Source organism: Coregonus lavaretus (genome assembly GCF_964263955.1).
Source record: "Coregonus lavaretus genome assembly, chromosome: 15".
In the NCBI taxonomy this organism is placed as follows: Eukaryota; Metazoa; Chordata; class Actinopteri; order Salmoniformes; family Salmonidae; genus Coregonus; species Coregonus lavaretus.
Window position 1 is genome coordinate 1,093,309 of NC_140002.1, and position 26,183 is coordinate 1,119,491.

The 26,183-nt window shown below is 45.1% G+C and overlaps 1 protein-coding gene across 4 annotated transcripts in view; it reads left to right on the forward strand.

Moving 5' to 3' along the window:
• Positions 1 to 22,375, forward strand: part of LOC311142808 (P2X purinoceptor 1-like) — a 57,854-nt gene extending 35,479 nt beyond the window's left edge. The window contains exons 4-14 of one of the 4 annotated variants that reach the window (XM_084178493.1): positions 706 to 775; positions 4,110 to 4,200; positions 4,442 to 4,522; positions 8,901 to 9,042; positions 13,092 to 13,237; positions 13,689 to 13,779; positions 13,902 to 13,967; positions 14,539 to 14,634; positions 20,594 to 20,635; positions 20,761 to 20,849; positions 21,283 to 22,375. In XM_084178493.1, coding sequence (XP_084034619.1) covers positions 706 to 775; positions 4,110 to 4,200; positions 4,442 to 4,522; positions 8,901 to 9,042; positions 13,092 to 13,237; positions 13,689 to 13,779; positions 13,902 to 13,967; positions 14,539 to 14,634; positions 20,594 to 20,635; positions 20,761 to 20,814 — 879 coding nt within the window. In that variant the 3' untranslated portion in view covers positions 20,815 to 20,849; positions 21,283 to 22,375. The remainder of the gene's footprint in view (positions 1 to 705; positions 776 to 4,109; positions 4,201 to 4,441; positions 4,523 to 8,900; positions 9,043 to 13,091; positions 13,238 to 13,688; positions 13,780 to 13,901; positions 13,968 to 14,538; positions 14,635 to 20,593; positions 20,636 to 20,760; positions 20,850 to 21,282) is intronic. The other 3 variants (XM_084178494.1, XM_084178496.1, XM_084178495.1) reach the window with 3 other exon arrangements.
• Positions 22,376 to 26,183: the final 3,808 nt, after the last annotated feature.

A 26,183-nucleotide genomic window follows, 5' to 3' on the forward strand; every position in this document is an offset into this window, starting at 1 on the left:
GTTCTCCCATCTCCAGAGAGGAACTCTAGAGCGCTGTCAGAGTGACCATCGGGTTCTTGCTAACCTCCCTGACCAAGGCCCTTCTCCCCCGATTGCTCAATTTGGCCAGGCGGCCAGCTCTAGGAAGAGTCTTGGTGGTTCCAAACTTCTTCCGTTTAAGAATGATGGAGGCCACTGTGTTCTTGGGGACCTTCAATTCTGCAGACATTTTTTGGTAACCTTCCCCAGATCTGTGCCTAGACACAATCCTGTCTCAGAGCTCTGCGGACAATTCCTTCAACCTCATGGCTTGGTTTTTGCTCTGACATGCACTGTCAACTGTGGGACCTTATATAGACAGGTGTGTGCCTTTCCAAATCATGTCCAATCAATTGAATTGACCACAGGTGGACTCCAATCAAGTTGTAGAAACATCTCAAGGATCATCAATGGAAACAGGATGCACCTGAGCTCAATTTTGAGTCGCATAGCAAAGGGTCTGAATACTAATGTAAATAAGGTATTTCTGTTTAGATTGTTACTAAATTTGCTTCCCAAAAAAATAAATTGTTTTGGCTTTGTTATTATGGGGTATTGTGTGTAGATTGATAAGGGAAAAAAATATTTAATCAATTTTAGAATAAGGCTGTAATGTAACAAAATGTGGAAAAAGGGAAGGGGTCTGAATACTTTCCGAATGCACTCACTCCAACTCCTGTGTTTCAGCCCCAAAACTCGAAGAATCGATGCAGCTCCGACTCAGACTGTGAAGGGAGATCAGAACGTACGGGAGATGGTAAAGTCCGGACGGCATGGCAGCGTGACAGTGTGGCACAGTCCCCTTCACTAACTCAGTGTTTCTCAATCCCTGGTCTGTGGACCAGCGCCGGTCCATGGCACATTGCCGGCCGGTCCCTGAGATAGTTAACTGACACTAATATGGTCAGTTCTACAGTGCTAGTTTTGAATGTAAGTGGGCCCCCAAGGAGGAGAAACCATAGCTTGTCGGCCCCTGGTATGAAAAAGGTTGAGAAACACTGCGACTAACTAACCCTCCTAACTACCTTGCGCATTGGCAAATCTAGCCATCCATTACTACCACTACCCCTCCATACCTGACTACTCACACTAGCCATCGTCTCTGTGACTACGTTATAAAGGATATACAACGAGGGGCTGGGAGTTCTGTGGAAATAATGAGCCCTTCGTTGTCTAACCCTTTACTTTCTGAAAGTATTACTATATGTAGGATTCTCACTAAACATGTTTTCAGCCACCAGTGTCTCTGTACTGATAACCTAAATTAAATGTTGTTTATCAGAAATTAAAATAGGCACGTGACTTCAGTTGTCAGAGAGCAAAAACCTTTAAAAGGTGTTTGAGTGTCCAGTTGTGTGATCATTGTTTTAGGATTAAGGTTGTTTTCTCGTTGGTAAACTTTCTCAGCGGTTCGTTGGTCAGTTTCAGTTCACAATCCTGTGACAAAAGAGGATGGGAGGAAGAGACAGATGATCCTGTCCCTTTTTGGAGGAGAGTATTTAAAGGGTGGACTGTGGGAAAGTCAGAGCAGTCTATTGTGTGTATACTGTAGTTTAGGGCTTCTATGAGCTAATGTACAATATGCTAGTCACACAAAATTGGCTAAAAACAAAGCCACTAAGATAAACATTTGGACTAGTCAGGAATTTCCCTGCCCGGAGTAATGCATGCAAGAAGAAAAAGTATAGCAGCCAGATCCAGGATGGTTGAGTGCCTTGGCTTATCATTCTATTAAAGCATGCAAACAAAGTCTTATACAAGTAAACCGCCCGCACACACATATTATGCATACATGCACACATCCGTTAACTCACAGACAAATGCAACAGACACAAGCCATAAGCACACAGTCAGAGACACAGGCACACAGTTGAAGATACAAGCACGCAGTCAACGACACAGGCACACAGTCAGAGACACAGTCAGAGACACAGGCACACAGTCAGAGACACAGTCAGAGACACAGCCAGAGACACAGGCACACAGTCGAAGACACAGTCAGAGACACAGGCACACAGTCAACGACACAGACACAGTAAGAGACACAGTCAGAGATACAGGCACACAGTCAAAGACACAGTCAGAGACACAGGCACACAGTCAGAGACACAGTCAGAGACACAGTCAGAGACACAGGCACACAGTCAGAGACACAGGCACACAGTCAACGACACAGGCACACAGTCAACGACACAGGCACACAGTCAGAGACACAGGCACACAGTCAACGACACAGGCAGACAGTCAGAGACACAGGCACACAGTCGAAGACACAGGCACACAGTTGAAGACACAGTCGAAGACACAGACACACAGTCGAAGACACAGTCAGAGACACAGTCAGAGACACAGGCACACAGTCAAAGACACAGTCGAAGACACAGTCAGAGACACAGTCAGAGACACAGGCACACAGTCAGAGACACAGGCACACAGTCAGAGACACAGTCACACAGTCAGAGACACAGGTACACAGTCGAAGACACAGTCAGAGATACAGGTACACAGTCGAAGACACAGTCAGAGACACAGTCAGAGACACAGTCACACAGTCAGAGACACAGTCAGAGACACAGGCACACAGTCAGCGACACAGGCACACAGTCGGAGACACAGTCAGAGACACAGGCACACAGTCGGAGACACAGTCAGAGACACAGGCACACAGTCAGCGACACAGGCACACAGTCAACGACACAGGCACACAGTCAGAGACACAGTCAGAGACACAGGCACACAGTCAAAGACACAGGCACACAGTCAGAGACACAGTCAGAGACAGGCACACAGTCGAAGACACAGTCAAAGACACAGTCAAAGACACAGTCGAAGACACAGTCAGAGACACAGTCAGAGACAGTCACACAGTCAGAGACACAGTCAAAGACACAGGCACACAGTCAGAGACACAGTCACACAGTCAGAGACACAGTCAGAGACAGGCAGACAAATAGTAGAGTAGTAACAGCAGATCTAATAATAATCATAATCATAATAATCATAATCATAATAATCATAATAATCATAATAATCATAATCCTAATAATCATAATCCTAGTTATTCTAAGCCTACATATCATAGGCAGTTGAAAGGGTTGGTTGTGTATTTTGGTTACACCCAAGCCTTGTCAACCTCTCAGAACCACATCAGCCCTTTCAGCTTCAATCAGAAAGCTGTTGGCCTCTGCTTTAGATCTGTTGGCGTCACCACCACCGTGTTGACTTGGGGCATCTATATATCCTTGTATCCTTGAGAAGGATGTGCTGGTTAATGGTTAGACTGTGGTTGAGACTAGAGGCAAGCAAGCGAAACAGAATGTGTTGTTAAAGCCCTCAGGGTGAACCGGTCTCATGATCATGTCCTGTGGTGTGGTTCACTTTACTGTGGATCTTTTACACACTTCTCTGCCAATCCAGCTAGGGCCAGAGAGGCAGGACCAGAGAGACAGGACCAGAGAGACAGGACCAGAGAGACAGGGCCAGAGAGTCAGGGCCAGAGAGACAGGGCCAGAGAGTCAGGGCCAGAGAGACAGGACCAGAGAGACAGGACCAGAGAGACAGGACCGGGAGAGACAGGACCGGGAGAGACAGGACCGGGAGAGACATGACAGGGAGAGACGGGGCCAGAGAGACGGGGTCAGAGAGGCGGGGCCAGGGAGACGGGGCCAGGGAGACAGGGCCAGAGAGGCGGGGCCAGAGAGAAGGGGCCAGGGAGACGGGGCCAGGGAAACGGGAAACGGGAAACGGGGCCAGGGAGACGGGGCCAGGGAGACGGGGCCAGAGAGACGGGGCCAGGGAGATAGGACCAGGGAGACAGGACCAGACACAGATAATAGCCATGCTTATTATGCAGAAAGAAATCATACTTACAGTCTAAGATCAGCGAGAGATGAAAGAGATACATCAGCACTCTCAGTCCACTTCATGTTTTGTTTCCTTGCCACGACACCTCTTGAGTATTGCGATACTGGTATCGTGACAACACTAATCTTTGGGCTCATAGTTGTTACTCCATGTTGAAAAGCTATATCCCTCATATGTCTTTTCTCCATCTCTCTGTCTCACTGCTCCCCTCCACCCCCCACCCCAAGGACATACGACGGGGAAGTGTTTGGTGGACACAACTAAGATGTGTGAGGTGCTAGCCTGGTGCCCTGTGGAAGATGACAGCACCATCCCAGAGTATGTAAGATCACTGACAATTATGTTAACACTACAGGTATAATGTTTTATTACTTGTTAGAAGTTCAATGTACTGAATGGTACTGAACAACTTTTAACTGTACCGAGTGATTTGTAGGCTGATGAAATGAAAAGGGTCTCTACCAATTTCTTGTTATGACCTCTCTGTGTGTCTCTGTGTGTTTGACGTGTTTATGCTTTGTTGGTCTTTGTTTCATATGTTCTACTGTTTTCTGTGCAGTCCAGCGCTGTTGATGTCGGCAGAGAACTACACACTGTTCATCAAAAACTCAATCAGCTTTCCAGCCTATGGTGTTACGAGGTGAGACCCCTGTTTGATACACAATGTACATCCTTTCATCAACGCCTATTGGAAATGAGGAGAGTAACCACGGTTCCAGTCTGTAACACTCATAAAAGCATCAAATAGTTGCTTCTTCTCCTGAGATCATTAGTATTTGCACATGAGATAAACTGTGCTGGACACAGGTGGTGTCTGTCTGTCTGGACCTACACGATTCTGCCAAACAATATAGAGCAAAATAACCATGCCATAGAATTACCATAGCAACAACATGAGGACATCTCTCCCCTCCTGCTTCCCTGGGAGCGAGCTCAGGTCAGGTCAGGTCAGTGGCAGGTCATCCAGTAACTCCCAGACAGCGAGCTCAGGTAATCCTGTAACTTTCCTAGGATCATGAGAGGCAACATAAGTCAACATGAGAAGAGCCAGATTCTATAGGTTAACATGAGAAGAGCCAGATTCTATAGATTAACATGAGAAGAGCCAGATTCTATAGATTAACATCATATAGAGATATACACTGGGGAAAAAATGGTTGAATCAATGTTGTTTCCAAGTTAATTTGTGGAATTTCTTTCCTTCTTAATGCGTTTGAGCCAATCAGTTTGTGTTGTGACAAGGTAGGGGTGGTATACAGAAGATAGCCCTATTTGGTAAAAGACCAAGTCCATATTATGGCAAGAACAGCTCAAATAAGAAAAGAGAAACGACAGTCCATCATTACTTTAAGACATGAAGGTCAGTCAATCCGGAACATTTCAAGAACTTTTAAAGTTTCTTCAAGTGCATTCGCAAAAACCATCAAGCGCTATGATGAAACTGGCTCTCATGAGGACCGCCACAGGAAAGGAAGACCCAGAGTTACCTCTGCTCCAGAGGATAAGTTCATTAGAGTTACCAGCCTCAGAAATTGCAGCCCAAATAAATGCTTCACATGTCACGCCCTGGCTCTGGGGACTCTTAAATGTTGAGCCAGGGTGTGGATTTTTCCTTGTTTAGTTTTCTAGGTTTGTCGTTCTAGATCGTGTATTTCTATGTTGGCCAGGGTGGTTCCCAATCAGAGACAGCAGTAGCTCGTTGTCTCTGATTGGGGACCATACTTAGGCAGCCTGTTGGCATGTTACGTTGTGGGATCTTGATCCGGAAGGTTTGTGTTATTTAACCTAGGACTTCACGTATCGTTTGTTGTTTTTGTTCGTGAGGGTACTTAATAAAGTATGTACGCCTATCACGCTGCGCCTTGGTCCGCTTCATCTATCGACGATCGTGACAGAAGATCCCACCACGACTGGATCAAGCAGTGTGAAGAGGAGAGAGGATGGACTTGGGAGGAGAAGAGTGAGAGTCTGGCGAGAGCCATGGAGGCCATGTTCACGGGGGAGAGACAAGCCCCAAAAATTTTTAGGGGGGGGCTCACACCGTGGACGACGAGGCAGCAGGAGGCCGCGATAGAGCGGTTCAGCAGGTTAGCAGAGGAGGCCGCCAGGTTACGGGGGGCACTGGTCACGAGGGAGAAGGAGAGTGTGGAGGCACGGCGAGAGGAACTGGTTAGGCAGCAGAGGGAGCGGAGGTTTATGAGGAAACCCAGTCCCGCTCCTCGCACCAAGCAAGTGGTGTGTGTCACCAGTCCGGTCCGGCCCGTTCCTGATTCCCGCACAAGGCCAGTGGTGTGTGTTCCCAGTACGGTCAGGCCCGTTCCTGCTCCCCGCACTAAGCCTGTGGTGCGCGTCACCAGCCCGGTCAGGCCCGTTCCTGCTCCCCGCACCAAGCCAGTGGTGCGCGTCGCCAGCCCGGTCCGGCCTGTTCCTGCTCCCCGCACCAAGCCAATGGTGCACGTCGTCAGCCCAGTCCGGCCCGTTCCTGCTCCCCGCACCAAGCCAGTGGTGCGCGTCGCCAGCCCGGTCCGGCCTGTTCCTGCTCCCTGCACCAAGCTAGTGGTGCGCGTCGTCAGCCCGGTCCGGCCCGTTCCTGCTCCCCGCACCAAGCCAGTGGTGCGCGTCGTCAGCCCGGTCCGGCCTGATCCTGCTCCCCGCAACAAGCCAGTGGTGCGCGTCGCCAGCCCGGTCTGGCCCGTTCCTGCTCCCCGCACCAAGCTAGTGGTGCGCGTCGTCAGCCCGGTCCGGCCCGTTCCTGCTCCCCGCACCAAGCCAGTGGTGCGCGTCGTCAGCCCGGTCCGGCCTGATCCTGCTCCCCGCAACAAGCCAGTGGTGCGCGTCGCCAGCCCGGTCTGGCCCGTTCCTGCTCCCCGCACCAAGCCAGTGGTGCGCGTCGTCAGTCCGGCACGGTCCGTGCCTGTTCCACCGGTGCCTGGTCCGGCACCGGTCAGCTGCTCCACGCCGGAGCCAGAGAAATCCGCTCCACCGGTGTTCAGTCCAGCTCCGGCCAGAGGGGCCAGACCAGACCAGGGGCGCAACGGGGGGGGTAGAGAGAGTGTGGTGGTCACGCCCGGAGCCGGATCCGCCGCCGAGGCGGAATGCCCACCCGGCCCCTACCCTCTTGTGTTTGGTTGGGGGGGGGGGGGGGGGGGGGGGTACTGTCACGTCCTGGCTCTGGGGACTCTTAAATGTTGAGCCAGGGTGTGGATTTTTCCTTGTTTAGTTTTCTAGGTTTGTCGTTCTAGATCGTGTATTTCTATGTTGGCCAGGGTGGTTCCCAATCAGAGACAGCTGTAGCTCATTGTCTCTGATTGGGGACCATACTTAGGCAGCCTGTTGGCATGTTACGTTGTGGGATCTTGATCCGGAAGGTTTGTGTTATTTAACCTAGGACTTCACGTATCGTTTGTTGTTTTTGTTCGTGAGGGTACTTAATAAAGTATGTACGCCTATCACGCTGTGCCTTGGTCCGCTTCATCTATCGACGATCGTGACATCACAGACACATCTCAACATCAACTGTTCAGAGGAGACTGTGTGAATCAGGCCTTCATGGTCGAATTGCTGCAAAGAAACCACTACTAAAGGACACCAATAATAAGAAGAGACTTGCTTGGGTCAAAAAACACGAACAATGGACATTAGACCGGTGGAAATCTGTCCTTTGGTCTGATGAGTCCAAAATTGAGACGCAGAACGGATGATCATTCAACATTTTCCTTGAAATATAATTTTTGGAGATTATTAATGTTACTGTCCCCACTACAACAACAACAAAATACTTAAATAGATGTAATTTTGTCCTCGAAACATTTAATTGAAATACTGTAGATTCCCATTCATTCCTATGGAGGGCTGCTGCTACTGGGGAGTGCCAATATGGCCGACCGGTGGCTTCAAAGCCTCTCAATGGCCAATAAATAGCATCAGCAATCCAGGGTTTATATTTTATCATTGTCAACACTGCTGCCCCGTCTCTGCTCTGCTGTGGGGGAGCAGACCACGTAAGAGCAGGTCGGCAGGAGAATACCTAACCTCCTACATCTCATCCACCAGCCTGCACTCTTAGAAAAAAGGGTTCCAAAATGGTTCTGCGGCTGTCCCCATAGGAGAACACTTTTTGGTTCCAGGTAGAACCCTTTTTGGTTCCAGGTAGAACCCTTTTGGGTTCCAGGTAGAACCCTTTTGGGTTCCAGGTAGAACCCTCTGTGGAAAGGGCTCTACATGGAACCCAAAAGGTTTTTACCTGGAACCAAAAAAGGGTTCTTCAAAGGGTTCTCCTATGGGGACAGCCGAAGAACGCTTTAAGGTTCTAGATCAGGGGTAGGCAACCGTGGTCCTGGAGTGCCGCAGGCACTTCATGTTTTTGATTTAACCGACCTGGAAGACCAGGTATGTTGAATTTAGTCAATCACTGAACTGATCAATTATCTCAGTTGGTCAGGTGTGGTGCCTAGTTGGAACAAAATCCTGCGGTACCTGCAGCACTCCAGGAACAGGGTTGCCCACCCCTTTTCTAGATGGCTCCTTTTTTCTAAGAGTGTAGCGACCAGAGACCACCTCTTCAGCCTAGCAACCGTTAGGTAGCCTCAGGCAATGTTTGCTATGTTAGATACATGCGTTACATCACACACATTGTGTATGTAGCTAATGCACTGAATATGGTTTGTGGTATGTGACAGCTAATGTATAAGTAGTGGTTATATAATTACCACATCCATCAATGTTTAGGCAAATAGTGTCCCAAATGTGATGTTGATTCAAATATCTATTTTGTTACATAACCAGTACAGTATGATATAAACTTGTCATCTTTTTACATTTTAGTCATTTAGCAGACGCTCTTATCCAGAGCGACTTACAGTTAGTGAGTGCATACATTTTCATACTGCCCCCCCCCCCCCGCCCCCCCGGGAAACGAACCCATAACCCTGGCGTTGCAAGCGCCATGCTCTACCAACTGAGCTACACTGGACCTTTTTTTTTTTTTTTACAATGATCTCTTCCTGTTCTCTCTCCAGGTCTAACCTCGTAGAAGGTATCGACAATCAGTACGTCAACAGCTGCCTGTACGACCCAAAGAAGTCCCCGCTGTGTCCCATTTTCAGACTGGGTGACTTGGTACAGCTGTCTGGCTTCAACTTCGCCACCATAGCCAGAGTGGTGAGCAACATGCTGTTCTATTCACCAGGGAAGGGGGTCTGCAAGTACCTGTCAGTCTGTGTATGGCTGTGTGTTTTGGTGGTGTTGGTGTTTATTGTGGAGTCATTGATTGATGGTGGTGTTATTGGTAACGAGGTATGATGGTGGTGTTATTGGTAACGAGGTATGATGGTGGTGTTATTGGTAACGAGGTATGATGGTGGTGTTATTGGTAACGAGGTATGATGGTGGTGTTATTGATAACGAGGTATGATGGTGGGGTTATTGGTAACGAGGTATGATGGTGGGGTTATTGGTAACGAGGTATGATAATAATATAATAATAATAATATGCCATTTAGCAGACGCTTTTATCCAAAGCGACTTACAGTCATGTGTGCATACATTTTTACGTATGGGTGGTCCTGGGGATCGAATCCACTACACTGGCGTTACAAGCGCCATGCTCTACCAATTGAGCTACAGAGGACCACAGTGGTGGTGTTATTGGTAATGAGGTATGATGGTGGTGTTATTGGTAACGCGGTATGATGGTTGTGTTATTGGTAATGAGGTATGATGGTGGGGTTATTGGTAATGAGGTATGATGGTGGTGTTATTGGTAACGCGGTATGATGGAGGTGTTATTGGTAACAAGGTATGATGGTGGTGTTATTGGTAATGAGGTATGATGGTGGTGAGTTATAATGGTGGTGTTATTGGTAACGAGGTATGAAAAAAATGCACTCACTAACTGTAAGTCGCTCTGGATAAGAGCGTCTGCTGAAGGACTAAAATGTAAATGTAAATTTATGATGGTGGGGTTATTGGTAACGAGGTATGATGGGGGTGTTATTGGTAACGAGGTTTGATGATGGTTGTGTTATTGGTAACAAGGTATGATGGTGGTGTTATTGGTAACGAGGTATGATTGTGGTGTTATTGGTAACGAGGTATGATGGTGGTGTTATTGGTAACAAGGTATGATCTTGGTATTATTGGTAACGAGATATGATGGTGGTGTTATTGGTAAGGAGGTATGGTGGTGGTGTTATTGGTAACAAGGTATGATGATGGTGGTGAGGTACAATAGTGGTGTTATTGGTAACGAGGTATGATGGTGGCTTTATTTGTAACGACAATGATGGTGGTGTTATTTGTCACGGACAGAAGAGGACCCAAGAGCGCAAGTTCAAATTCAGAGTTCTTTATTGAAGGTTTCAGGCGGGAAGAGGAGTGCCAGGGGTGTCAGGGGTTCCAGGGGTGCTTGGGGCTCTGGGGTTTTTCAGGGTCCTGTGGGTACCTGTGCTCCGGGGGTCACCAAATGTCCGGGGGTGTCCAGTCCAAGTGCTTAGTGTGTGTGTTCCCCAGTGATGGAGCGGCGTATCGGGCTGAGGGTGGTGAAGCGTCTGGGCACGCTCATCTGGTGGTCGGAGACCTGGGGGAACACACACACAACAGCAATATGAATGGCAGGCAGAAGTACAGATCAGGGCTGGGCAAATATCGTGGTGAGAGACAGAAGGCAGAATCGAGTTACCGGAGGGGCTGAAGATCGGAGAGTAGTCGAGGTCCAGAAGGCAGGTCGGGATAGACGGGGCAGTAGAACAAGGAGGCAGTCAAGAAAGGATCGGTATCACAAACAGGAGTCAGAGCGCAGACAGGCAGGTTACTGGTCCGGGTTTGAAGACGATCTGACAGGGCTTGGCTGAAAAACAGGGCTTGATATACTGGGAGAGGTTAGTGGGGAAATGCAGTTCAGCTGGCAGAGTAATTAGAACAGAGTGAGGCAAGGTGAGGATGGTGAGTGGGAAATGCAGTGCAGCTGGCCAGGTAACAAGAGCAGAGCAGGGCGGAGCCAGGTGGAGCTCGTTAGGCAGAGTAGGGAGAGAGTGAGCAGAGTGGCAGAGAATTGAATGCAATTAATGTTGCTACCAGGGAGAGAGAGTGCTCATGACAGTTATTGGTAAAAAGGTATGATGGTGGTGTTATTGGTAACGAGGTGTGATGGTGGTGTTATTGGTAACGAGGTATGATGGTGGTGTTATTGGTAACGAGGTGTGATGATAGTGGTGTTATTGGTAAAAAGGTATGATGGTGGTGTTATTGGTAACGAGGTGTGATGGTGGTGTTATTGGTAACGAGGTATGATGGTGGTGTTATTGGTAACGAGGTGTGATGATAGTGGTGTTATTGGTAATGAGGTATGATGGTGGTGTTATTGGTAACGAGGTTTGATGGTGGGGTTATTGGTAACGAGGTATGATGGTGGGGTTATTGGTAATGAGGTATGATGGTGGTGTTATTGGTAACAAGGTATGATGGTGGTGTTATTGGTAACGAGGTGTGATGATAGTGGTGTTATTGGTAATGAGGTATGATGGTGGTGTTATTGGTAACGAGGTTTGATGGTGGGGTTATTGGTAATGAGGTATGATGGTGTTATTGGTAACAAGGTATGATGGTGGTGCTATTGGTTACTAGGTATGCTCTGTCAAAGGTAATTTCTGAGTTAAAGCATAGTGAAACACTGAAATTGCAACTGATTTTAAAAGTGTCCGAAGACACTTTGGTGTTATTGGTACCTCCATTGATAGCCGATGTTGATGGTATCGTGATGTGTGGGGTTAGTGGTATGCTCATTCACTGGATGTATTGATGTTGTTGATGGTATCGTGATGTTTGGGGTTAGTGGTACCCTCATTGACTGGATGTATTGATGTTGTTGATGGTATCGTGATGTTTGGGGTTAGAGGTACCCTCATTGACTGGATGTATTGATGTTGTTGATGGTATCGTGATGTTTGGGGTTAGTGGTACCCTCATTGACTGGATGTATTGACGTTGTTGATGGTATCGTGATGTGTGGGGTTAGTGGTACCCTCATTGACTGAATGTATTGATGTTGTTGATGGTATCGTGATGTGTGGGGTTAATGGTACCCTCATTGACTGGATGTATTGATGTTGTTGATGGTGTAGTGTCCAAAAGACACACCTTTGCTGATCCATGCCGTGATGATAAGGAGTCCGCCGACACTGTACTTTGTTTATAAAGGTTTATTATAACAAAGAGTTTTCAGCATCGAATTTACAGATACCTGCAGATATCTTAAGAACAGCAAGAGCCAAATTCTGTAATTCGCTATTCCTCCCTCCTATTGTTCAAGACATGGTTTTATATCATTTATGACGTAATATGGTGTGATTCTAAAAACCAATCCCTGGCCTTTCCACATCTCTCCCCATATCATTTTTCCATGAACTTTAGTAATGTTTTCCAGATGTTTCAGCAAAGTAGAGTAAAGTTAATCTGTTACCCCATTTTGCAACATCAGCAAAATCCTAGAGCCAAGTTTTCCTCTAACACACTTTTTGCAAAGGTCAGCACATCACAGACTCTAAGACACTACAATGGTATGTGGGGTTAGTGGTACTCTCATTGACTGGATGTATTGATGTTGTTGATGGTATCGTGATGTTTGGGGTTAGTGGTACCCTCATTGACTGGATCTGGATGTATTGATGTTGTTGATGGTACCGTGATGTTTGGGGTTAGTGGTACCCTCATTGACTGTATGTATTGATGTTGTTGATGGTATGTGGGGTTAGTGGTACTCTCATTGACTGGATGTATTGATGTTGTTGATGGTATCGTGATGTGTGGGGTTAGTGGTACCCTCATTGACTGGATGTATTGATGTTGTTGATGGTATGTGGGGTTAGTGGTACCCTCATTGACTGGATGTATTGATGTTGTTGATGGTATCGTGATGTGTGGGGTTAATGGTACCCTCATTGACTGGATGTATTGATGTTGTTGATGGTATCGTGATGTTTGGGGTTAATGGTACCCTCATTGACTGGATGTATTGATGTTGTTGATGGTATCGTGATGTTTGGGGTTAATGGTACCCTCATTGACTGGATGTATTGATGTTGTTGATGGTATCGTGATGTGTGGGGTTAGTGGTACCCTCATTGACTGGATGTATTGACGTTGTTGATGGTATCGTGACGTTTGGGGTTAGTTGTACCCTCATTGGCTGGATGTATTGATTGATCCGACAGGGCGGGGCGATTGGTATCGTCATTGACTGGACCTGTAACCTGGACTATGACCAGTCAGAGTGTAAACCGATCTACTCCTTCCACGGTCTCTATGGAAACCCCCAGGAGACAGACACAGCCAGAGCATCTGTGGGATACAACTTCAGGTACATAAAAACATCTGCCACGTGCGGACTGTATGGTTAGTGCTGCAGACCCTGGCACTAATGTATACCAGAGTTGGCATGGGTTTGAAATCCAACTCACTGCCCTTCTGACTCGCAGTCTCTTCTATATCTCCTGTCCTATCTCAATACATCGTTCTTGTAAGGGCCACTTTTCTTATTGTAAATTGAAAAGCCTTTTCTGAGTTAAAGATTTTAAATAAATGAAAGAAAAACACTTAGAAATGGGGTCGTGTTAGCCATGGGGGTTCCTGTTAACCATGGGGGTCGTTTTTAGCCATGGGGGGTCGTGCTAACCATGCGACTAAGAAAAGTACACTATTCATTATAAATTACATTTGACTCTTCTTAGTTGCAAGGGTCATGTGAAAGGCTGAAGAGAGACATACAGATCTGAACACTAGAAAAGTGTGTCTACATTTTGTTCTTTAAGGTATGCAAAGCATTATATGGAGGACAAGCAGGAGAAAAGGACACTTCTGAAAGTTTTTGGGATTCGATTTGACATCATTGTTCGTTCACTGGTAAGTTCATGAAGTTCATGATTGCGATCCTTGTAATGTTCCAGACAGCGTTTCTGAATTCCTCCTTTACGACTGTAGATTAAAACGTTTAAAGATGGTTGATGTTATTTTTTATTTCCCAGGCCAGAAAATTTGATATCATTCCAACACTAACAGCTATAGGGTCTGGTGTGGGAATCTTTGGAGTGGTGAGTCCTGCAATAATACACATCCTATCTAATACTACACATCCTATCTAATACTACACAACCTATCTAATACTACACATCCTATATGATAATACACAACCTATCTAATACTACACATCCTATCTAATACTACACATCCTATCTAATACTACACATGCTATCTAATACTACACATCCTATCTGATAATACACATCATATCTAATACTACACATCCTATCTGATAATACACATCCTATCTGATAATACACATCCTATCTGATAATACACATCCTATCTGGTAATACACATCATATCTGGTAATACACATCCTATCTGGTAATACACATCCTATCTGGTAATACACATCCTATCTGGTAATACACATCATATCTGATAATACACATCCTATCTAATACTGCAAAACATACAGAATCTCCAGTAGCCTACTGTATATCTCTTAAACAGCTTGTATAGACTAAACAAATATGTTTATATATTAAATAATGTGACGGAGGAAGTTGTGATCACAGAATGAAATGTATATTATATTTCTATGGTTATGATGCTAATAATTGTGCTGTGTTTCCAAAGGCGACTGTAGTATGTGATCTGATTCTCCTGTATCTACTACCCAAGAGGGAATTCTACAACAACATGAAATTCAAGGTTACTGAATCGATGGAGAAGGTGAGTTTACATCTAACTGTTGCGTAACATCCAGTTTAAACACCAGATGGCAGCAAAGTGGCATTTTATAAATAATTGTGCAGAAAACTGGGCACACGGACCCTCAACAGTACACACAATAATTGACCCAACAGTTCATGTGTTGTCTCTCTAAGAAATACACGGTGTTCATTTGCTCCCACTTTATTTTTAATACGCCGCCACTGCATCCTGTATCAAACGGTTGTCTGGTCCTCATTAAAGCCCCCGTAGATCACTTCACTATTCCCTTTCTGTTTACAAAGCTCTACTACACAAGCTTCCGACTTACCTAACCTCATCGTTGAAAAACATGAGATACCAAACTCGCTCGCAGGGTTGGTTAGCTCTTGAGGTTCATTAGGTCCTCCACCGAATTAGGTAAATCTGCCTTCAGTTTTAATGCCCCCCATTTTTGGAATAACCTGCAGAACTCCCCGCGTCTTGATTCCCTGGTACCACTCGAGCAGTTTAGGAGTCCAATGTTGAATTTGTTAAATGAGAATAGCGTTTGTTTTGGTCAAATGTAAAAATGCATTGTGGTGTTTTTTTAATTGTAACCTGTAGTTTTTATAAATGTTTTATTGGAATGTTCATGTTGAATTTGTTGTCCCCAGGGCACCATTGAAAACGGGCTCCCCTGATAAAAAACAACTATTACATAGCCACTAAAAGATGATCTATACATGCTCAAACTATAAGCAAACTATTGGAGAATCTCAATTGGTTTGGCTCGATTCCTCCTTTTGAAAAAGGTAAAAGGTCATCGAGGAGAGGAGGCGAGGAGAGGAAACGTGGATACAAATGCACTTGTATGAAATTACACTCCTCCACTATCGCGTCATCAGGCAAATGACGTTTACAGAGGAGGAGTCCCGAAATACATGTGGGTCGTACTTGAATTGTGGTGGCTTTTGCGTCCTTCTCCTTTGCAACCATGAAAAACTATTTAAAATATCAAATAGTTATGGCTCATGTTTTATGAATTGTTTAAAGCAAATTCGCTTGTCCCAGTAGTGACCCAGTAGAGTTGTGGTGACATGTTTTTCGAATTTAGAGATATCTATTATTTGCTAAATGGCATATTATATATTATATTATTTGGAATGGTAGAAAGTAAACAAAAGTGTTTAATATATTGTATAGATCAATAATAAAAGGCTATTAATATACAGTGGGGAAAAAAAGTATTTAGTCAGCCACCAATTGTGCAAGTTCTCCCACTTAAAAATATGAGAGAGGCCTGTAATTTTCATCATAGGTACACGTCAACTATGACAGACAAAATGAGAAAAAAAAATCCAGAAAATCACATTGTAGGATTTTTAATGAATTTATTGGCATATGATGGTGGAAAATAAGTATTTGGTCAATAACAAAAGTTTCTCAATACTTTGTTATATACCCTTTGTTGGCAATGACACAGGTCAAACGTTTTCTGTAAGTCTTCACAAGGTTTTCACACACTGTTGCTGGTATTTTGGCCCATTCCTCCATGCAGATCTCCTCTAGAGCAGTGATGTTTTGGGGCTGTCGCTGGGCAACACAGACTTTCAACTCCCTCCAAAGATTTTCTATGGGGTTGAAATCTGGAGACTGGCTAGGCCACTCCAGGACCTTGAAATGCTTCTTACGAAGCCACTCCTTCGTTGCCCGGGCGGTGTGTTTGGGATCATTGTCATACTGAAAGACCCAGCCACGTTTCATCTTCAATGCCCTTGCTGATGGAAGGAGGGTTTCACTCAAAATCTCACGATACATGGCCCCATTCATTCTTTCCTTTACACGGATCAGTCGTCCTGGTCCCTTTGCAGAAAAACAGCCCCAAAGCATGATGTTTCCAACCCCATGCTTCACAGTAGGTATGGTGTTCTTTGGATGCAACTCAGCATTCTTTGTCCTCCAAACATGACGAGTTGAGTTTTTACCAAAAAGTTATATTTTGGTTTCATCTGACCATATGACATTCTCCCAATCCTCTTCTGGATCATCCAAATGCACTTCAGACGGGCCTGGACATGTACTGGCTTAAGCAGGGGGACACGTCTCGCACTGCAGGATTTGAGTCCCTGGCGGCGTAGTGTGTTACTGATGGTTGGCTTTGTTACTTTGGTCCCAGCTCTCTGCAGGTCATTCACTAGGTCCCCCCGTGTGGTTCTGGGATTTTTGCTCACCGTTCTTGTGATCATTTTGACCCCACGGGGTGAGATCTTGCGTGGAGCCCCAGATCGAGGGAGATTATCAGTGGTCTTGTATGTCTTCCATTTCCTAATAATTGCTCCCACAGTTGATTTCTTCAAACCAAGCTGCTTACCTATTGCAGATTCAGTCTTCCCAGCCTGGTGCAGGTCTACAATTTTGTTTTTGGTGTCCTTTGACAGCTCTTTGGTCTTGGCCATTGTGAAGTTTGGAGTGTGACTGTTTGAGGTTGTGGACAGGTGTATTTTATACTGATAACAAGTTCAAACAGGTGCCATTAATACAGGTAACGAGTGGAGGACAGAGGAGCCTCTGAAAGAAGAAGTTACAGGTCTGTGAGAGCCAGAAATCTTGCTTGTTTGTAGGTGACCAAATACTTATTTTCCACCATAATTTGCAAATAAATTCATTAAAAATCCTACAATGGGATTTTCTGGATTTTTTTTCCTCAATTTGTCTGTCATAGTTGACGTGTACCTATGATGAAAATTACAGGCCTCTCTCATCTTTTTAAGTGGGAGAACTTGCACAATTGGTGGCTGACTAAATACTTTTTTTCCCCACTGTATCTATATTATTTTACTATTTTACTTTTCAATTAATAAACCATTGTGTTTATTTCATGAAAATAACTCAAAATATATACGCATGATCATTTATTTCCCTGAGCCTCCTTTTGTCATTGAAACGCTCAGTCTGATCGTGATGGGCGTGTTGATACAAATTTACATACACAGCCCTGATTGGTGGATAGGATTGTCTAGACTCTAGAGCCTACCCTGCTTACCCCTTCAAAGTAGGAGGATACATATGCAAATAAAAGACGACTGGTCATTGATCGGAATAATCAGATCAGATTGTGATGTCATGCTGTGGGGCCAAAAACTCCATCCCACCTGAACAGGCTGAAATTCCAGGTGTTTTTTTATTTTTTAAATATTTTTTTAAGCTCTTACACTAAAAGGGCATTATAGGATACACCAATTGAAGAGAGAAGCAAACTCCTCTGTTCACCTATTAACTAATTTACACTCTCCTACATAAGCATTTCACTGTACAGTTCACACCTGCTGTATCCTGTGCACGTGACAAATAAACTTTGATTTTATTTGATACATATGGTGACCACTTATCGGTTTCTGGGTCGGAGAGGAGAGGATGATGGGGGAGTAGAGGAGAGGACAGACTTTTTGCCCAATTGAGAATCTCCCTACCAACTGAAACTCTGTTGATATGCAACCGCTTGGATGTGGACATGAAGCTAGGGTTACCATGGTGGTTGAGGCTAAGGTTAGGGCTAGGGTTAGGGTTGAATCGGGATATGGACATGAAGATGGAGTTCAGGATTAGGGTTGAGGCTAGGGTTAGGGTTGAGCTGGGATATGGACATGAAGATGGAGTTCAGGATTAGGGTTGAATCGGGATATGGACATGAAGATGGAGTTCAGGATTAGGGTTGAGGCTAAGGTTAGGGTTAGGGTTAGGGTTGAGCTGGGAAATTGACATTAATCCGGGGTTGTAGTTAGGGTTAGTTAGTTGACAATTGAACATCTATAAACCATCTATTGAGGACTATCCAAATAACATGTTATCCAAAGCAGTGTTTATTTCCATCCCAGTCTTTAGTAAGAGCATGCCTTTGGACAGATTCAAACTCCATCCCAGTCTTTAGTAAGAGCATGCCTTTGGACAGATTCAAACTCCATCCCAGTCTTTAGTAAGAGCATGCCTTTGGACAGATTCAAACTCCATCCCAGTCTTTAGTAAGAGCATGCCTTTGGACAGATTCAAACTCCATCCCAGTCTTTAGTAAGAGCATGCCTTTGGACAGATTCAAACTCCATCCCAGTCTTCAGTAAGAGCATGCCTTTGGACAGATTCAAACTCCATCCCAGTCTTTAGTAAGAGCATGCCTTTGGACAGATTCAAACTCCATCCCAGTCTTCAGTAAGAGCATGCCTTTGGACAGATTCAAACTCCATCCCAGTCTTTAGTAAGAGCATGCCTTTGGACAGATTCAAACTCCATCCCAGTCTTTAGTAAGAGCATGCCTTTGGACAGATTCAAACTCCATCCCAGTCTTTAGTAAGAGCATGCCTTTGGACAGATTCAAACTCCATCCCAGTCTTCAGTAAGAGCATGCCTTTGGACAGATTCAAACTCCATCCCAGTCTTCAGTAAGAGCATGCCTTTGGACAGATTCAAACTCCATCCCAGTCTTCAGTAAGAGCATGCCTTTGGACAGATTCAAACTCCATCCCAGTCTTTAGTAAGAGAATGCCATTGGACAGATTCAAACTCCATCCCAGTCTTTAGTAAGAGCATGCCATTGGACAGATTCAAACTCCATCCCAGTCTTTAGTAAGAGCATGCCTTTGGACAGATTCAAACTCCATCCCAGTCTTTAGTAAGAGCATGCCATTGGACAGATTCAAACTCCATCCCAGTCTTCAGTAAGAGCATGCCTTTGGACAGATTCAAACTCCATCCCAGTCTTTAGTAAGAGCATGCCTTTGGACAGATTCAAACTCCATCCCAGTCTTCAGTAAGAGCATGCCTTTGGACAGATTCAAACTCCATCCCAGTCTTTAGTAAGAGCATGCCTTTGGACAGATTCAAACTCCATCCCAGTCTTTAGTAAGAGCATGCCTTTGGACAGATTCAAACTCCATCCCAGTCTTCAGTAAGAGCATGCCATTGGACAGATTCAAACTCCATCCCAGTCTTCAGTAAGAGCATGCCTTTGGACAGATTCAAACTCCATCCCAGTCTTCAGTAAGAGCATGCCTTTGGACAGATTCAAACTCCATCCCAGTCTTCAGTAAGAGCATGCCTTTGGACAGATTCAAACTCCATCCCAGTCTTTAGTAAGAGCATGCCTTTGGACAGATTCAAACTCCATCCCAGTCTTCAGTAAGAGCATGCCTTTGGACAGATTCAAACTCCATCCCAGTCTTCAGTAAGAGCATGCCTTTGGACAGATTCAAACTCCATCCCAGTCTTTAGTAAGAGCATGCCTTTGGACAGATTCAAACTCCATCCCAGTCTTTAGTAAGAGCATGCCTTTGGACAGATTCAAACTCCATCCCAGTCTTTAGTAAGAGCATGCCTTTGGACAGATTCAAACTCCATCCCAGTCTTTAGTAAGAGCATGCCTTTGGACAGATTCAAACTCCATCCCAGTCTTTAGTAAGAGCATGCCTTTGGACAGATTCAAACTCCATCCCAGTCTTTAGTAAGAGCATGCCTTTGGACAGATTCAAACTCCATCCCAGTCTTTAGTAAGAGCATGCCTTTGGACAGATTCAAACTCCATCCCAGTCTTTAGTAAGAGCATGCCTTTGGGCAGATTCAAACTCCATCCCAGTCTTTAGTAAGAGCATGCCTTTGGACAGATTCAAACTCCATCCCAGTCTTTAGTAAGAGCATGCCTTTGGACAGATTCAAACTCCAACTGCCACTCTGTAGTTAAAGTGTAAAGAAGCTGTCCCTAGATACCCCTTCAGATCACTTGAAAAACAGATGTCAATCTCAATGTGACTTCTCTGGTTAAATAAAGGATAAAAAAAACTGTTTGGAATATTATTCACCTTAACCTTCATTTAATATACTCATACTCAACTCTTACAAAGTAAATATGTCTAAAATCCATTAGTTGAGAGTGTAATACTGGTTTCAAACAAGGGGAAAATAAAATAGTCAGATAAAAATGGATCAATCTAAGTCTGAGTCTGTCTTTCAGGAACCTTTAAGTGAGTTCAAGTCTGAAAAAGAAGTATCCAAGGTAAGCACATTGTGTGAATGTGTCATACACCATTGATTAAACTGTTCATGTTTGTGGTTAAAGTGGGTGAAAGGCCAACATATATTGTGGTGTAGCATGTCATTGATGTCTTCTTGGCCACGCAGAAACATTCAGATGAGGTCCTAGTGCATCATGAGGCCCCACTGTCAGAGACTTAGCCCTACAGCAGCTGCCTGGATCAGCTCAGTCTAAGGTTTGTGTTGACTGGTGTGGGTCCTCTGGTTTGTGTTGGAATACTTTAAAAATCCCTCCTCTTTCTCTCCCTTCCTTAACTACAGTAGTCCCTGATCTGACATGACTGGATAAGTGGAAGCTATGTGAACCGTTGCTTACACCTATCAGACTGTGTTCAGCCAATACTTACTTGGGAGGAAGGAAGGATGCATTTTGAATGTATTCAAATATGGCCCAGAAGAAACACATCGGTGAACCACATAAGCGTGTAAAAGTATTCTGTGGGGAGTCGATTCGGAAGAGTTCAATACATGTAGCATCTGACACAGTTCTTGCCTGATGTGCATACTCCCCTGACGCAGGCACATTGAACCGTACAACGGGGTCGAAATGGCGTGTTTTTAAAGGAGTCCCATTTGAACATGGGCCGTGTTTCTGTTGCTCTCCCATAGGAGTGATTGTGCAGAGGACTGCTGACTCCTGGGCTCCAGACTGCAGTGACGGCTGGCTGCGGCTCCAACACCGCAGTACACTGACTCCAGGCTGCACTGAGACATGGACATTTCTGAAACGATAAAACAAGTGTGATACTTTTCCACTCTTCAGCTCAATGATTCAACTGCTATTTATGCCTTCAGATCGTGGCAACAGACCTCGAATGATGCCCACGGTTTAGGAGATAAATAAATAAATAACATTCTTTCAGAGACAGCCACCCTCCCTTGTTTGTCTAATAATAATAATAATACTGAAGCACTGTTCTCTCAATGTGGTAGAATTAGCACTGTGTGTTAGTTTAGTGTTGGTTCATTACCTCAAAGCATCATGCACTTGTAACACATTAGTTCCCTTTAAAGTACCCTGGTTTATAATACATTTATAACATCCGTTTATAACACATTCGTTACATTAAATCAGGGGTTCCCAAACTTTTTCACTCAGGCCCCCCCATGCAGCATTGGGGAACATCCCACGCACCACTATTTCTATGGGCACACAATTCTACACATTTTCTCATGGGGTGCAGAGAAAATGTTGCAGTTTCTTAAGCACATTTTTTTTGCAGTTCTATACATTTTGCCATGTCGAATGTGAATTCATGTGATATTTGAGTAAATCAAACATTACAACAAAATCTATCGGCTAAAAAAACATTAGCTGACATGGGCTAGTTGATCTGGACATTTTCTGACAAGTTATAAATAGCTCTCTAAGGTATGCAATGACTGACGTGACTAGAGGAAATCTGATGATGTATGTACTCATTTAGAAATTTCTGCATTCTGCTATTTCAACTATCAACAGTAAGTTGAAAGCCGGACTGAGTTGAAAGCCGGACTGAGTTGAAAGCCGGACTGAGTTGAAAGCCGGTTTCCAACCTCTTCCATCAGCACAGCGCACACAATGTTGTCTTCATACTGGTGGGGGTATTCAACTTTGAAAGACTGGGAAAATAATTACATATTTTAGATCTTTAAATCTTTCTCATTAACAGTTTGTAATTGGGCACGCAAATTCAATAAAACATTCTCAGTTTAAGTTTTACTCTTGCATACTCTTTGACAGGTTACTTACAAAAAAGACATGATTCAATTATTCTGATAGTTTTAATTATTTGATTATGTCTGGGTGTACAAAAAGCATGCAAAAAATAGCTTCTTTATATATTGGTACATATTTACATTGTAACAGTTGCATTCAGTACAGGTTTGCCATGCTTTTTCCCGTTTACACCTGATTCTAACATGCGTCCTGATATTGTCCTGATCTTTTCCTGATCTAGTCCGTTTACACTTATGAGATCTGATCCCCATCACATCACAACGCGTATTTTCTACACCCGTCTAAAAATGTGGGCAAAAATCAGAATGTGGACAAGATCAGGACAAATGACACGTTAGCACCATGTATGAATGAGGCTTCAGAAATATGCAGAACAGTACAGACATCGAATAAACTCAGCGAACAACAGGCACCTTCAACACAGAGACCAGGACAATCACATATAACAAATAGCGGCGATGAAAAAACAACGACGCTGTCCTCATCTTAACACTGTGTACACACTCACGCCCACAGCCCTCGTTTAGATTCAGTTCATCTCAACTTGTGTTAACAGGTGAAGCCGGAATGACAGACAGTAGTAGCAGCGGTCTGAATGTGTCATGATGATATGGGAATGTTAACAGGTGTAGCTGGAATGACAGGCAGCAGTATAGAGTGCCTGCTAAATGGGAAATGTGCAAAACGTTCATATTAAATTGGCATAACCGTGTCGATATCACCCGGGTCAACTCCCAAGACAATATACCTGGACATAACAGACCGAAGGAAAGGCTACCTGAGTGAATCAACACTGAAGAGGGAATGGCAAGGATATCACACTTCTGTGACACACATACCTGTACATACATGCATACATACACACAAAGGGGAATACACACAAAGGGGAATACACACAAAGGGGAATACACATTAGACTCTGATAAAGGTGCAGTGCTCCACACAGACGTACCAACAAAACAACAACCTGCGTTTCACTTTAGCTTGTGCATCAATCGTTCTTTTAGATGAAGTGTCAGATAGTGCCTTCTCATCGGAAGGGGACCAGGTGGCAGACAGCTGGTTCACAGCCAGGTGCTTCAGTTAGAAGTTAACCCGCAGACTGACAGGTGAAAAAGACAAACCCCTTAAAAAGCCCCCGTCGAATAACGACCACTTCCAGCGCAACGTGAATATAGCGTTCAACCCACAGGAAGAAAAGTAAAAGTAGAAAAAAACAACAAGGCATTGCAACAAAACAAAGCAAGCTCTTCAAACACGTTGATTGAAAACCCTTCACTTGGAATAGCATGCTATAGAAATCACAAAGAAAGAAGTATAATTAAAGATGACTGCCCGTAAATTCGTGAAACTGAAGCAACAGGAGGGCAACGAAGAAGAAAAAAACAGAGGGATAAAGAGAGGGTGTGAAGATGGCGTGAGTGAAAGAAAAAACCCCATGTGGCCAACAGGGAATGTATAATACAACTTTTTCCTTCCACTACCATCCCCTCTATCCATCCGCTCACTGTAGCACCCAACAGCGCTGATGTGTAAACCAGAGGGTTACGTCTCAAATGGCATTCTATTCCCTATATAGTGCACTACTTTTGATCAGAGCCTATAGGGACGCAGATTTAGGCCGGGATTTTAATCCGATGGCTGTCGACAATGCGCCATTTAAAGATAATTTCCGATTGAGCCGACATCTGCAGTGTGAACGCAATCTCTGCAAATGTTGGGAACATTACCTATCGCAGATAACCCTGAGGCTACGGCTGAGGACAGGAATAAGTACAACAAGTCCCGCAATGACCTCTGACCTCTGTAACCTCTACAACTCCATGACCTCTGCAGAGTCATCAAATTAGCAAAAGGACAATATAGGAATGAGGTTGAATCACATTACACAGGCTCCACCCGCCCTGCTTATTAGTTAGCTTGACATTTAAAGGCAATTTCTGATTGAACCGACATATGCAGCGTTTAACCGTGAATGCGGTCACCGCGAACACGGGAACATTGCCTTTAAAAAAGGTGCATAACCTAAAAGAGGCGATCGGTTTGAATCCCGGCCTGAGCGGCTTAAATCAGAGGCTCAGTTCAGAAGTGCTACTGACCCTTCATTAATACGCTGCCCTCTCCTATCTGTCCTCAGTACCTAATTTCAATGGAGTGTTTTGCACAATAGAATTGCATCAAATCTGAAGAGATGGAGAGTGAGAGGGATAAATGGAAATCAGTGTACTGGGCCATTCTCATCTGCCACATGGGGATTGTGTTGTTGTGAATATAGAGATGTTGTTGTTTGTAGTGTTCCTAATCACCACATTGTAACGGTCCCTGGCAGAGCTGTGGAAGTGAGCGCTGTACTCTGACTCACAACAAACACACTTCCACATACAGGACAATGTGCCTGGGCTGGCAGAGAGAGAGAGAGAGGGAGAGAGGGAGGGAGAGAGGGGTGGGGAGGGAGAGAGGGGTGGGGAGAAAGCGAGAGATAGAAAGGGGGAGAGAGAGGGGTGTCCCTGTGGGGAGCACCAGGGGTGTGTGTCTGTCACAACCAATCAACCAGTTCAACAAGGCTTCTGACGGCACTGTGCGTGGAAGGGTTATGTTGACAGCTTAGCATGTACGGGTGAGATAGGTAGACAACAACGTTGACATTATACTGACCGACACATTTCTGATCTATGTACAACACTTCAGATTGAAACTATTGATTGTGATAGGTGGTTAAAAGCCCCGTGTGTTCGTCTCGTTTCGAACTGTAGGGGGCGCCATAACAACAGCTGCATGCACCAGTCTCTCGGTCATGCAGGCTCTTAGGGCACCCCATTGTCCATGACTGTGAAGGCTGCCTTAAGACAGTCTCGGAACGGCGATGACGTTCATCATGCATTGTGTAGGTAAAGTGACATCGAAACATGACAAACAAAATGCAAGTCCTCTTCTTTTCAGTGACATCATGCCTGCAGACAGACAGACAGACAGACAGACAGACAGACAGACAGACAGACAGACAGACAGTAGAGATTGCAGTAGTCTTGAGTACACCAGCGAACAATCTAACTGGTGGTAGTCCAGTGTGTTGTCTCCAGTGTGTTGTCTCCAGTGTGTTGTCTCCAGTGCTGTTTGAGTTCTCTGTGTTTATTTGGGTGATTACACACGATGACGGAGTGAGGTGAGGTGAGGTGAGGTGAAGTGAAGTGAGGTCAGGGAAGGATGAAGGGGAGGGACAGGAATATGAGAGTTGAGTGCATTATAGATTTAAAGGGACAGAGGCAATGTACAGATGGGGGTTTAAAGGGGAAGGGCATATAGTTCTTAAAGGGGAGGAGGTGGCTCAGAGGCCTGTGTGGAGCTGATCTGGGCTGGGCTGACTGGAGAAGAGGGTTCATCTTCATGCAGGTCTTCTAGCTCTCCCTCCCTACTTCCCTCTCCACTGCTGCCCTTCCTGAAAGAGTAGAGACAGATGGAGGGGGGAGAGAGAGAGAGAGAGAGAGAGAGAGAGAGAGAGAGAGAGAGAGAGAGAGAGAGAGAGAGACGGGGGGGAGAGAGAGAGAGAGAGAGAGAGACGAGGGGAGAGAGAGAGAGACGGGGGGAGCGAGAGAGAGACGGGGAGAGAGAGAGAGAGACGGGGGAGAGAGAGAGAGAGAGACGGGGGGAGAGAGAGAGAGACGAGGGGAGAGAGAGAGAGACGGGGGAGAGAGAGAGAGACGAGGGGAGAGAGAGAGAGGACGGGGGAGAAAGAGAGAGAGACGGGTGAGAGAGAGAGAGGACGGGGGAGAGAGAGAGAGAGAGACGGGGG